At 38.7% G+C, this 13,188-nt stretch overlaps 2 protein-coding genes across 6 annotated transcripts; one reads left to right on the top strand and one right to left on the bottom strand.

Annotated features, from left to right (window-relative positions):
• Positions 1–2,095: 2,095 nt before the first annotated feature.
• On the top strand, positions 2,096–7,910 carry LOC113731968 (protein root UVB sensitive 6). 5 transcript variants are annotated; one of them, XM_027257528.2, is made up of 14 exons: positions 2,096–2,229; positions 2,415–2,764; positions 3,079–3,177; positions 3,294–3,407; positions 4,216–4,287; positions 4,442–4,552; positions 4,641–4,760; positions 5,369–5,470; positions 5,587–5,659; positions 5,981–6,064; positions 6,160–6,224; positions 6,377–6,478; positions 6,560–6,733; positions 7,115–7,910. In XM_027257528.2, exons 2-14 carry the CDS (start codon positions 2,417–2,419, stop codon positions 7,178–7,180), a joined length of 1,530 nt encoding a protein of 509 aa, XP_027113329.2. In that variant the 5' UTR covers positions 2,096–2,229; positions 2,415–2,416; the 3' UTR covers positions 7,181–7,910. The 5 variants fall into 5 exon arrangements, with proteins under 5 accessions (XP_027113329.2, XP_071931343.1, XP_027113328.2 ...); XM_072075242.1 differs by having other exon boundaries at positions 2,097–2,229; positions 2,410–2,764; XM_027257527.2 differs by having other exon boundaries at positions 2,121–2,262.
• A 3,111-nt stretch (positions 7,911–11,021) lies between these two features.
• LOC140035218 (zinc-finger homeodomain protein 2-like) lies at positions 11,022–13,188 on the bottom strand. Its single transcript, XM_072075241.1, has one exon. The coding sequence runs from the start codon at positions 12,150–12,152 to the stop codon at positions 11,253–11,255; it is 900 nt and encodes a 299-aa protein (XP_071931342.1). The 5' UTR covers positions 12,153–13,188; the 3' UTR covers positions 11,022–11,252.

The following is a 13,188-nucleotide window of genomic DNA, read 5'->3' as shown; positions in this document are numbered from 1 at the left end:
CGTAACATTGGTATTAAAGTTGAGGTGCATAAATCCAAGGTTATTTTCTGTCTGGTATATATCTCAACTGCCAGCGACCAACTTAGTCCGGTTCTTCCCCCTCTATTTTGCATATGCTTTTTCTTGGGATTTCTTGACAGCAACGGTTCCATTTTGGTCTTTCTATTGAAACATTCACGACTTTGTCAGATAAAGTCTCAAAATTTTTTAAAGAATCTTTATGATAATTTAACTAATGTCCATGCTAGCTAAATTAATAAGTCCTAAAAACATGGATATTGAGACATAGAAATTTTCACATTGTCTATTCTTGTACGCTTGGAAATTTTCACATTGTCTTATTTTAAAGTGTAAATTAACCAAGCTAATGAACTCAGAGACATATGAATAGTTCGATCAAAGGTTCGACTCGAACTCGATCAATATCGAGTTCGAAACACTTAATAAACTAATCGAGTCAAATTCAAGTAGAATTAAAAAAAATGAAACTCAAGTACTTTGTCAAACCTTGTTGAGTTGTTTAATTATAAAACATAATTTTAAATTATTTATCATAAAATTATAAAATTTATTAAAAAACTAGACTTAAAAACTCGATTGAGTTTGATTTGATCGAGTTTGAACTTGAGTTCAAATAAGATAAAATAAGATAAAAGTTTAATCGAATTTGAACTCGAATCCTAGCATTTTTACCGGAGTCACGCACTATTGAAGTTCGGCTCGGTTCGATAGCAGTCCTAATTATATATATATATATATATTTTATAATAATAATAATTTATTCTATTGTTATTCTAATCTAAACTCATAGTCTATAGGTGCGCGAGAGTCCCCTCCAAGGGGAGTCGTATAGGAATTAGGAATGAACCATCATGCTATACAAACGTACTTATGCACGACTGCCTCAGTCCTACTTGTTATAATAAAAGTCTTCCTCGCACTTTGGGCAATTGGCGATGTGGTCTTCTTGAGTTGGGTCAACAACCATGCTTTATAGAGCAAGCGGGAGCCTGGTAGCATGGTGGAAATTGAGGAGGGATGATGGAGATGGACGGCAAGACAAAACCGGTCATCCTCCTCGCTACCTTTAAATTTTAAACCGTCCAGACAGACACGATTCCCACATTTTTTAATTTCACGTTCAAGTCTAGACACATGGTGACGGTGCTTGTTAACATCAACTCTCATGCAACCGATGTGGTTGCCAACACGAAAGACAAGGGTCTAAAAATTTGTTGAAGAAGGATGAATCTCACGCGACGACACTCCATTCAATCAACCTGACTAAAAATCAAGAGTAGATTGAATTTGGCTTGGACAGAAGTCCAAAACAACAACTTCGGTTGTCTTTTGATTATCAAATTTGAGCTATTTTATAAAGGAAAAATGGCTATTTTAGTCCACTATCTTTGAGGTTTTAGACAGTTTAGTCACTTATTTATCACTACGATCATCTCAATCCTTTATCTTTATTAAAAAAAAAAAAATCAATTTATGATCTATAATGGAGAATTGAAAATTTTTAATGGAGTCACTCATGTGTACGGCAAACTCCAAACTATTCAGGCAGTAACCAGTTGTTATAAAGGATTGTAAATAATCTCCGACCTACTCAAGTAGTAATCAAACAAGTTCATGAACTTTTTTATTTTTTCGCTCAAAATACTCTCTAATTCCCCCTTACACCATTTTCACCCCTCAACTGTAACTCACATGATTTGAACTTTGAATTTCACACTGATTCGAGGAGGAAGAATTTGGAAAGAATTATGCCGAAATTAAGAAACTTGGTCGAGAAAAATTAGTTACAGGTTACGATCATTACCTGTGGTCCCAGTTGATTATGGGTGTAAATCAAATGAATTTAATGTCACCCTAATGTCCTGTCGGTTAATTAAAGAAGCTGATCCCAGCAGAAGCTGAGCTGACAAATCTCCAGTGAACCGCACTTCCCCACATCCCAAAATTACCCTTCTCCGTCCCACGTGTCCTGTTCCTTAGATTGAGTCCCAACTGGACTACTCCCTCCTGGACCCCACTCATCTTCACCCTCCACTTCACAGATCCCCCTCGCCAGTCGCTACCGCCACCGCCACCCCCCCCCCCCCCTTTCTGTGGCTCCCTCTCTCCCTCTCATTGCCAGAGTCCATAGAGAAGGAGCGAGAGAGAGAGAGAGAGAGACAGAAAGTGAGAGAGAGCTTCTCTCTCTTCCTCTTAACCTCCGTTAATGTAATGATTCCCTCCCTCCACCCCTAGCCGCCTGTAATTTCCTTCGTCAATTCCAAAGCTCCCCCCCCCCCCCCCCCCAATACGTATATATATATATATATTATATCCCCATCGCCAATTCCCATTTTTCCATTCCCCTTTTCAAATTCTGTGATTTTATTTTATTTGTTTTCTCTCTAGAGCAGAGATGAAGCTCAAGCATCCGTCCAGCTCGACTTCCAAAACCTTGTCAGCAACGACGTCGTCTCAGGACGCCAGGCTCCTTGTTCGTGAGACGCTTCGAATCAGCGCCAACCTCGCCTCCGCGCCTCGTCCTGCTCTTCCTCCTCCGCCTATTTCCGCTGCCGCCGATGGAAATGTCGCCACCTTCGGACTTGTCGAGGAGCAGTTTCTCAATTCTAGCCTGAGGTTGATATGCCGCGAGGAGATCGATGGTCGCCGGTGGGAGTACTTTGCTGACCTCGATAACTCCAAGCAATTTAGGAAGAATTCCATTCGTGCTGTTAGCTTGCATTCTCGTCAAGCTCCTGGCCAAGTAAGTTTTTGTCTTTCCCAATGTACCATTCCACAAATTAAATTTCTCTTTTGCTTTTCCCTTGCAAATTGGGTATTTATTAACCGGAACCTGAGTTTGCAAAACTGCACGATCAACTTTTGGCAAATCCAAAGAGGCGACCAGACTAGTACCTTGTTATGTTTAACATCAGTAGTAGCTATGGTTTCTTTTCTTTTATTTTTTTACCAAATATGTGAATCATTGGTTTAAGATTGCATTTTGTCCCATCATTTTACAGGAGAAGAAAAAAAAGAATTGATTTTTTTGAGCTTTTGAATTTGTATTTGCTGCAGGAGTTGATGGCATTTATAAGATCGTATGTTGTGCCAGAAGGTTTTCCTGATTGTGTTACTCCGTCGTATGTGCCGTACATGACATGGCGAGCTCTGAAGGTTGTCTTTTGGAATTTACGTTGACTTGGATGTGATTTTTAGCATCAGTAGTGATTTTTTCACCTTAACTCTGTTACTATGTGCTAAGTAATTACTAATATGTATGTCAACTGTAGCACTTTTTTGGTGGAGCGATGGGTGTATTCACGACACAAACTCTCTTGAGTTCAGTTGGAGTTTCTGAAAACAGGGTAGCCCCTGGTGCTGTAGCTATCAACTGGATTCTCAAGGTATTTAGTATGTTAGCATGATTTAAGAAAGATTCTGCTTGTGTGTTGAAAATGATGCGGCTCAACATAAACCTATTGGAGGTGTTTTGAAGTCATTAAAATTGGATTTTGCTAGTCTCTCTATGTTTTTTCTTGCTGCTTGAAATTGCCAAAAAAACATTTGTCAGCTGCTTTTGTAGCCTTACTTAGCCTATTGTAAGGTTACGAAATGAATACTCCATGACCATTTGATCCATGACTCCTTCATTTAATTTGAGTAATAATATACGTTTTTGAGGTCTACATTCCTTTTCCCCACACTATAATTGATTTAAAAGAGGTCTTACTTTGACTCCAATGGAAAAGCTTGTGATAAAAGTTTCTTCAAGTTTATATGCTTCAATGCATATGATCCATCTCATATAAGGTGTGGATAGAACTGCTTCAAATAAGTTACTGTTGTTTTTCCTCCTAAAATACCTCGACATATGATGTATCACGCATCGGAAAGCAACGTTTGAAAAGTAAACAATTTCATGCCCTGTCATTAGAATTTGGATCGACTAGGGAATTTAGAGATCTATACTCAAGTCACCTGGTGGATTGCATTTCTTGAGAACTGGAAATTATGCGAAGCGTGAGATATGCGCTTTTTGGATGTTCTAGATTGTGCACAGTATGGTGTTTATTATGTTTTTTGGCTGATTTATCTTTTATTTGTTATTGTTTATCCTCCTGTATTTTATCTGATCTTAAATCTAGTGCCTTTTAGGTTCATCCAAGTTGATACTCTAAAGATTATTGATCCTCTGGATTGCCTTATTTGTAGGATGGCGCTGGTCGTGTTGGAAAGATGATTTTTGCACGTCAGGGGAAAAAATTTGATTATGATCTTAAACAGGTAATATGCTCTTCCTCTCACCCTTTTCTCATGCTAGATTGGAGAATTGGGTGAAGGGGGGTGTTCTGTGGAAAAACTAAATATCTGCAATATCTTTTGTCACTGGACGATGCTGTATTAATGATTCTTTGACTGTGACAACTATGTCTTGCAGCTTAGATTTGCTGGTGATCTGCTAATGGAGTTAGGAGCGGGTGTAGAATTGGCAACTGCAGCTGTGCCACAACTCTTTCTTCCTATGGCTTGTGCTGCAAATGTTGTTAAGGTGATTGAGTGACTATCATCTCATGTGCTATTTCTCTCATTGCCATCTATAGGTAGATTAGTTATTTCACCAAATTTATTTCTTGTAGAATGTTGCTGCGGTCACATCAACATCAACCCGTACTCCAATATACAAGGCCTTTGCCAAAGGTGAAAATATTGGGGATGTGACTGCTAAAGGAGAATGTGTTGGCAATATAGCTGATCTGGTATGCTTATCCTGCTTCTTCAGTGTAAAAGTTCAATTTTTCCTTCCATCGGTTGTTTTTTCTTTTGAATGGATAAAAACTGCAATCCTTGCTTATATTTTTGGGATTTAAATCAAGCATATGATAGGGGAAAAGCTTTAATCTTTGACACTTGAGAGTTACTCATTTTTATTAGCGTTTAGATATTTAGTGAGGTAAAGAGAGTGGGAATTTGAGAATCTGGGTTCTTGCCTTTAGTTTCCCAGTAAACCCAAAGTAATCAATGAATAGTGGGATTCAAGTAAACCCAAACTAACAGGTAAACCCAAAGTAATCAATGAATAGTGGGATTCAAAAATCAAACTATGGTGGCCTTGTATGTTTTAACTCGACTATAAGATCGGAGCCAATCTTGGAAAATGCTTGAATTGAAGCTGTTTTGCTTTAGGCTGGCTTTTTAGTTAATGACTGTTCTGGGGATCAGGCTAATTAATGAGTCTGGATATTTTTTGGTTAATGTAATGTATCTTAATGGTGGATGTTCATATTGAAGCATGATTTCCCTTGTAATCCAAGTATTACATGTTAGCTGTTAAAATTAATTATGGTTGATGATTTGGCTGGTGAAGCTTGGAACTGGACTCAGTATCATGATTGCTAAGCGAAATCCATCCTTGGTTGCGACATTTGGCCTCATTTCATTAGGATATTTAATGAGCTCTTACCAGGAGGTCAGAATGAATTCTTTTTAAACTTCTCTCTATCTTGACCAAGTGGCTTCATTTGGTCAATACATGACACTACATGACACTTATTGACAGTACATGTGCATAATAAAATTTTGTAGGTGAAATCTGTGGTGTTACACACCCTTAATCGTGCAAGATTCACTGTGGCAGTAGAATCCTTCCTCAAGACAGGTAAGATTAGCATCATGTTGTTCACATGCTTGGCTTTTTTTTACCCATTTTACTTAGCCCTTGAGACCCTGAACGTTAAACTGTCTTGATTATATTCCTGCAATCTCTCCCTTGTGATTTATTTGTTTGATATCTTCGTTTTTTGTTTTAATCAATTTTTTCGGGGCATAAATCCTGTAATTAGAGATTTGCATAATTCGTTCTTGTCATCATGGCTGTTTTTAAACCATCATAAAGTTGGTATCTCTGGTTCTAATATATCTATAGGAAAAGGTTTTGAGGAATATATTTGATTTATATATGTTCTTTACTGAAAATCAGGGCGAGTTCCCACACTTCAAGAGGGTAATGGAATGGAAAATATCTTCAATTTTCCTTGGTCCAAGAACAGACCTATTATTCTTGGTAATGGGTTATCTCTTTTCTCGTTGATGCTCTTATCCTGATATGCAATATTCACATCTTTGGACTTCACGCAATCTTCTCATGACTGCTGGCAGGATCAAGATTTAAAGATGCATTTCAAGACCCTAACTCATACCTTGCTGTGGAGCCTATTTTTGAGGTAAGCATTAGTTCAGAGAAGCTAATTGAAAAGCTTTAAGTTAGTAGTTCGTGATCTCACTATTATGCTCTATTATTGTATTCGCATGTTTCTGTGCCATGTGTGTTCTTGCTCTTGTGGGATGATGAATAATTTTCTTCGGAAATTGACAGAGAGAGCGATACGTTGTGACATATAATCCTTCTAAGGGTGGCATATATGCATTGCTCAAGGATCAAGCTAAGTCTGATGACATCTTGAAAGCAGCTTTCCATGTGAGATTTCTGATCCATTCTTCTGTTGATGGTCTGAAATCATCATAACTTGCTTTGAGCTAACTTCATCTTGTATTTCAGGCCCATGTGCTTCTGCATATCATTCGTTCATACAACGAGAATCAGTCTTCATCAAGCAAAACTGAAGGAAGAGTGAGTGTGCCGTCAAGTGCTAGTCTTCAAGGTCATGTTGCAGAATCTTACAAGATGGTCTTAGCTTTATATGGGCCTTTCAAGAGCAAAGCTAAAGAACAAGTAGGAAATTCAATTTCTTATCAATAATTGATTTTTCAGTGCCAATTTAGCTGGTTAAATCAATTAGTATTACCCTGTAATAGTATCAGAATGCTTGCTGAACTTGCATATTTGTTTCTTTTCCCAAGTGATAGGGCCATAAACCATGGCTTGGGGGACATAAACTAAGAAACAAGAAAAAAACCACAACAATCCCGTATAGTCCCGTGATGCTTCAATTGAAGAGTTGAAGTGCATATCTTTTAGATGTTTATTGTGAATTTGGCTTTTTGAAGTTCTAGGTCAGAGTGTGAATAGGAGCTAATTAATTTATGACTTCATTTCAGAGTTACCTGTGATCATGATGAAACACCTGATGCTAATTATTTATCTTTCTCGCAGGGCTGGGTGATGTCCGAATCACTTCTTAATCCTGGCAGAGCTCGACTTTGTGAATTGGTGAAATAGATTTACTGCATGATTCATGGGATTAGCTGAAAAAGAGCTCAATTTGCCTCAAATGCTTCAAACTTCAAGAGCCAGGCAGTTTTGTATTTGAAAGGGAGTGCACACGGTCAGTTGATGGAGCCAATGAAATATGGTGGGTATAAACATTGTTCTCGTGCCACCCTGCCTTCAGTATATGACTGCTGCACTAAGCATGTACAGGGTCCTCCTAGTTCTCGAGAATGGTTTCAGTTTTGTTGTTATGGTAGAAAGGGAGTTTCATGCTTTTCTGGAGATGGCAATGATAGCGTTCTTGCACGAAAAGTTTTGTGTTAGCTTGCTTCTTACCCTTTCCGCTCCTCTGACCCATCCAGACAACCAACCCCCCCCCCCCCCCCCCCCTTCTCTTCTCTCTCCAAAAAAAAAAAAAAAAAAAAAAAAAAACCAACCAGCCCAAAAAAAAAAAAGTTTTTTTTATCCGGTAGAAATTTTGTTCCTTTGGTTTCTAGGTTCTTTTTGCTGGGTTTTTTGAGTCCTTTTCTCTTCCCAGATGATTGGCTTAAGTTATGCCTTTCATGTAGTTGCAAAACACGTTGTGTTTAATTCTGCTTGTTAAGGTCTGGTAGTGACCTAAACAAGTGGAAACTTGGTTTGGATATTGCATCTGTAAGTATATATATATATATTATGTAGGACAAAACAATTAACTATATGTTTTATGAAATGTATGTGACTTATTTGCAAGGCGGAAGGACAGAATGTCTAGCTGTCATTGTACCATATCTAGTTAGATTTCTAGTTTAGGACCACAGTATTGATCGAGTTTGTCCAGAAGGAAAGGCATCACTGAAAGTGCTGCTGATTGTGAATTCTGCTAAGACTATTGTGTGAAGTGAGAACGTATGGTGCTCGACACTTGACAGAAGTGCTGGAAAGGGGAAACGTAGTTTGCTCTTCGATTTGCACCTGCAGATTCGGAAGGAATATGCATGTTCTTGAGTTATCCTGGATTGAACCGGGCCGAAAAGCCAATGGCTGGCTGCTTCTTGCTTGAGGTCTCAAAATTGTGACATATGGCATTGCCTTTACGATACTGGGGACCCGAACCAGATGTGTGAAGTAATACTACTAGCTTTGGGGCAGCGATTTCCTTTTTTTTTTTTTTTTTTTAATTCTTCTTTCTCCCAAAAACTTCTGCCTGGTATGGTTCCAAATCAATGTGGTTTCACCATGAACTACTGCTGATTAATATGGTTCCTACTGTGTGCCATGGTAGCAGCATGTACAAAATGGTAATTGTAAGAGATTGATATTCATGTTTAATGTAATGATGATGCGGCTGATTAATAAAGAGGTTATGATTGATTCCCTCTAGAACTTGTTTTGCTATAATTGGATCTGCAGTCCGCAAAACCACGGGGATAACTTGTATTGGCTGCTGTGGGCCATAACTGCTTCTCAGCCGTCCCCGCTCAATCCATGAACACCGGGCTGAAACCACGGTTGACCTCGAGACGAAACAAAAGCGCTTTTCAAAATTATGGCCTCGTAGTAGACTCGTACTGGAAATCTCATTCATTTCTGTAACAGCATTAAACAATTTTGACGCAGTCCACTTCTTCTCACTGATACGTTTCTTCAGGGATGTTAATTTCTCGTCAGGAGTCTGGTGAAGGGCTATCCAATTTCTTACCCAAATGTTTTTGCGGGTTGTTTTGTTTGCTTTCCAATAAGCATTGTGCTTAGAAATCACTACTAGTTTTTTTTTTTTTCTCTAGTATTTTAGTGTAAGCGGGAGAGTTCGATCCCAAAACCTCTCACTTACACTCCTTTTCTCGAATCCATTCTTTCCCCCTTTAAAATTACTAGTTAGCCGCACTTGTGATCAGCCTCCTTAGCTTTAGGAGTAGTTTTCCACTCTGGAATTTCAACATTTCCCCTTCTCCTTTCCCCATCCTTCCCATCGTAATTTTTTTTAATTTAAAAAAAAATAAATGATGTCATGAACACCCAACAGTCGTCAGTTACATATTTGGGATGCGGCCCATATTTAGAATTCCCAGAACCTCTCATATGCCGGCCTCCAGATGCGATTTAAGCGTGGCGGCCAAGCGGAACAGAAAGAATGTATACTCCAAAAATCGTTTCGCAAAATCGGACCAATAAAATTCTCCTTCATCATCAGTACATCAGTTTACTTCATATGACACCGAATTAAATGTGTTTCTATGACTATAATTGCCATAATTATTCTTTTATTTTTTTTTAAAAAAAAGAGGAACAATGCACGTGAAGAACACAGTAGTGCAGATATAGCCGGTTTTGACAAATGTGTTTTTGTGTGTTTATCTAAAATTTTACTGAAACTTATTGTAAAAATTATAGAAAATTTTTTTTTGAAGCGTTTAAATTTTTGGGTATTTTGAAGTGTATAGTTTAAAATTTTTAAGGAGTTTTTTAAGATTACCGTGATTATAGTTGTTAAAAACCTAGTAGACGACAAACTTGGTCAAAAACTTGTTTGCCAAACTGGCCCCATATATTTTTACACCAACACACACAGTATATGGTGAGGTAACAACAACAAGAAATTATAGTAGTGTTGTTTACACGTCCAAACATGTGTTTTCTGAGTAATCAATCACACCATGATCAGGATCAGCCTTTGCTTCTCGCCCTCGCTGCTGCAACAACAGACAGAACCTTTGCTGTAGCGTGTCGTGCCTAGACATTCATATGGTGTTAGGATGTCAGCAATGTCTCTATACATTTGTCCTGATCATCATGTAATTAATTAAACAGCCAAGACTACTGTTTTCATATTTTGTTGGGGTGCCCGTGTCACACCACCATAACCAGACCAAGAAACTGAAGCTGGATTCACACTACATATTAAATCTGTAAACTTATATTTACTCCTCTCCTGAATCCTTAATAAAAAGAAAAGAAGAAGAAGAAGCAAAGAAAAGCTCTCGTCCGTCCTACTTCTTGTTTTGCGTCCTCGAGACACCGCCAAATAAATCCTTCAAATTTTTACTGCTTTTTTCTTACAGATGGTAGGAAAGCTCGATCCCAACAAATAATTAATATCCGCCAAGAAATCAACTTCACTTGGTCAACACAAAAAACTTGTCTAAATTCAACAGTAATCCAATAATTAATCACCAATGTGAAGGTTGTTCATCGTGTGTGAGGTGAGCTCTCTAACTTGGATTCCTTTACTCCATGCAACAATAATATCTCAAACAAATAATGCAAAATTTTTCCTTTTCATTTTGTAAGTGCAGTATGAAAAAATGTGCAGGCAGGAATTTACTTTTGGGTCCAGCTACTTTTCTTTCCTTTTTGGACCATGCACTTCTCAGTTCTAATTAATTAACTCCTGTATTGCATTCATTCTAAATCTAAAGGGAGAGAAAGAGACTGAGAAATTTCCAAGTTTGTGATTATATGATAGGCCATAGGCCTGTTGACCCCCAAGATTAGCACCATTTCATAATTCAACTGATCAGGCCTGATCATTGATTCCCTCATTAGCTTCTTATTGATAATTGTAATGTAAACTAAGGGCAATTAATTAACTAAAAACAACATGTCTTAGCCATGCATTTTCACATTTAAAGGTACCTGTGCAATTTGGTTGCAGAGAAAGTGTAGTACGCATGCATGATTAGGAGGAAAAGGCAAAAGAAGAATCTAATTTAGGAGTTCTTTTTTATACAAGAATATCCGTACTGGAATATACTGACCAGACTTAGGACATTAGTAATCCATGATACACTAAACGGATTAAAAGCACATAGAGAAATCAAATCACTCACAAGTCACAACTTAGTCTCTAGAGCTATTAAATCCCATGAGCTACATTAATCAAACACCAGTGTTATTTTTCAGACGTTAATCAAGCTAAATTATAGTAGGCAAATGCAGGGTAAAATATCCCAAGAAATGGGACAATAAAACCGCAAAGAAAAAAGGGGAACAAAAATAATGAAAAGAAGGCTAAGCTACTCGCTGGTAGTAATATGCCGCCGATGCTGCAATTACTGATTGATGGTGTGGTCAAAAGAATTCTTTCTGGGCTACCTCCTCTTTAAACTTGATTATGGGGATTAATATTATTGGAGGAAGCATTATGATTCTTCTTGGCCAAATTGTGCTTGTTGTTGTGCATCCAAACCTTGAGGACTCTTCTTTTGACTCCAACTTCTTGACAGAACTGTTGCACCACAGCTTCTTCTTGCTTCTGTATTTTCCACCCAACTTTCTCCGCAAAGTTGAGCATTTTCTCCTTCTGCTCCGGGGTAAACTTTGTCCTGAACCTCTTCTTCACCAGCTGATGAGGTGGCCTAGCACTGACAATCCCACCTCCAACTGCGCCACCCCCGCCACCACCAGCTTCATCCTGCTCATCGGACTCTGATGGGAGAGACCCCATGTTGTAGGACATTATCATGGGATGGGGCGGCGCAGCTCTGGATGGGATGAGAGCTCCTGTGGGGTACCCTAAACTCTCTGGGCCTAAAAGGCTCTTGTGATGATGCCCCACAATAACTTTCCTTCCAACCCTGTTGGGATGTGGGCTATGGAAGCAATCACAAGAAGAGGGCTCACCTTCAACTTCTTTTCTGTGGAAGTTTCGATGGCAGTTGCAAGCTGAACAGGTGAGGGCTTCAAGGGTGCCCTCTTCTCCACTAGGCATGAACTCACCACAACCATCAGTTGCATTTCCACCCATGGCTGCTGCATGATTCTTGAGGCATTCTCTATATCTGACCATTTTCTTGAAGGGCACATGCTCCTCAAGGCTTGAGGATATGGGGCCATTGGAAGGCATCTGGGGTGCTGAAGAAGGTATCATATGGTTGTGGGCTGAAGGAACAGGATCATGATGGATCATGTGTCCATGCCCATGGCTTGTATGACCATGTCCCCCACCATAGGTACTATTCAGAGGAATTGGCATCTCCCCTTCTTGACTTGGAAGTTCCATTTCTAGTTAGCCTCCCTTTTTTCTACTCTTGTGCTGTTTGTTTGGAGACCAAGAGAGAAGGAACAGCAAGAAGACGGGAGAGATTAGAAGCCTAGCAAGATGATTATATTAGTATTAGAAGTGGTTGGCTAACTAAAAGGAAACCCCCCAAGGATAAATTATCTAATAAAATGTCCTCTCTTTCGGAAACAAAACTACTCTCTACTACTCAACTAGGAAACCATGTATTCTTCTTGACAATTAGCTTTCCACATCCCTTCTTTCTTCCAAACCAAAGGAAAAATATCAAACCACTCATAAAAGTTAAGAATAGAGAAAATTAGGGCCCCATAGCATTGAATTGAAGTTAATTTGTGTATTTGTCAGAGCAGAAGCTATGAGCTTGTCCAAGAATAGACACTACTCCACTGATAAAATGAGTGGTGCTTAACTACCTAAAGATTGGAAAGTTGTCTCGTTTTCTTTATGGTTTTTGGACAGAAAAAGAGCAGGCCAAAAATAGGCAAACTTCTGGATCAATATGTTGGTGAGGAAGCTGGCCCTGGGATCAAGAAAATTGGAATGAGCAAATAAACCCGTATGTGGCTAAGCTTAGCTATCTCTATCTCATATATTGAAGGGGAAACTAAGATAAACAGTCAAAACACTCCCAAAAGAGTTTCCCTGGAAAAAGACAACAAAGGCTGAAGAAGATCGGAAGAAGCAAATGATAGAGCTAGTAATGAATAAAAAAAGAACAAAAAGCCATCAAAGCTTCTCCTAAGCCACCTTGGATTATCTTCATGAAGAACATCATCTAGTTCAACTTAAGATGTAATGTAAGTTACATCAAAACTAAAACAAGGGCTTAAGCTCCTTCCATCAAGAAAGGCAAAAGCTATAAGATCGACTATAAGCTGAGAGAGTTTTTTGAGGGAAACATAGGAGTATTTGGGCTAAAAAAGCACTGCAAATTTGGATGATGAAGGAGAAAGGAAGAGAAGGTGATGGTGAAACAAAAGAGAGAGTTTTGCAGGTGGGTTTTGCTAGTGAAGCA

Source organism: Coffea arabica, chromosome 2c (assembly GCF_036785885.1).
Source record: "Coffea arabica cultivar ET-39 chromosome 2c, Coffea Arabica ET-39 HiFi, whole genome shotgun sequence".
Taxonomy (NCBI): Eukaryota; Viridiplantae; Streptophyta; class Magnoliopsida; order Gentianales; family Rubiaceae; genus Coffea; species Coffea arabica.
This window is presented reverse-complemented; position numbering and strand designations above follow the sequence as displayed.

Excerpts from the sequence above, each read along its gene's own strand:
- LOC113731968 (XM_027257528.2), top strand. The coding sequence starts at position 2,417 with ATGAAGCTCAAGCATCCGTCCAGCTCGACTTCCAAAACCTTGTCAGCA. Across the intron at positions 2,765-3,078 it reads CTCGTCAAGCTCCTGGCCAA|GAGTTGATGGCATTTATAAG; the intron begins GTAAGTTTTTGT and ends TATTTGCTGCAG. Across the intron at positions 6,225-6,376 it reads CTGTGGAGCCTATTTTTGAG|AGAGAGCGATACGTTGTGAC; the intron begins GTAAGCATTAGT and ends GGAAATTGACAG.
- LOC140035218 (XM_072075241.1), bottom strand. The coding sequence starts at position 12,152 with ATGGAACTTCCAAGTCAAGAAGGGGAGATGCCAATTCCTCTGAATAGT.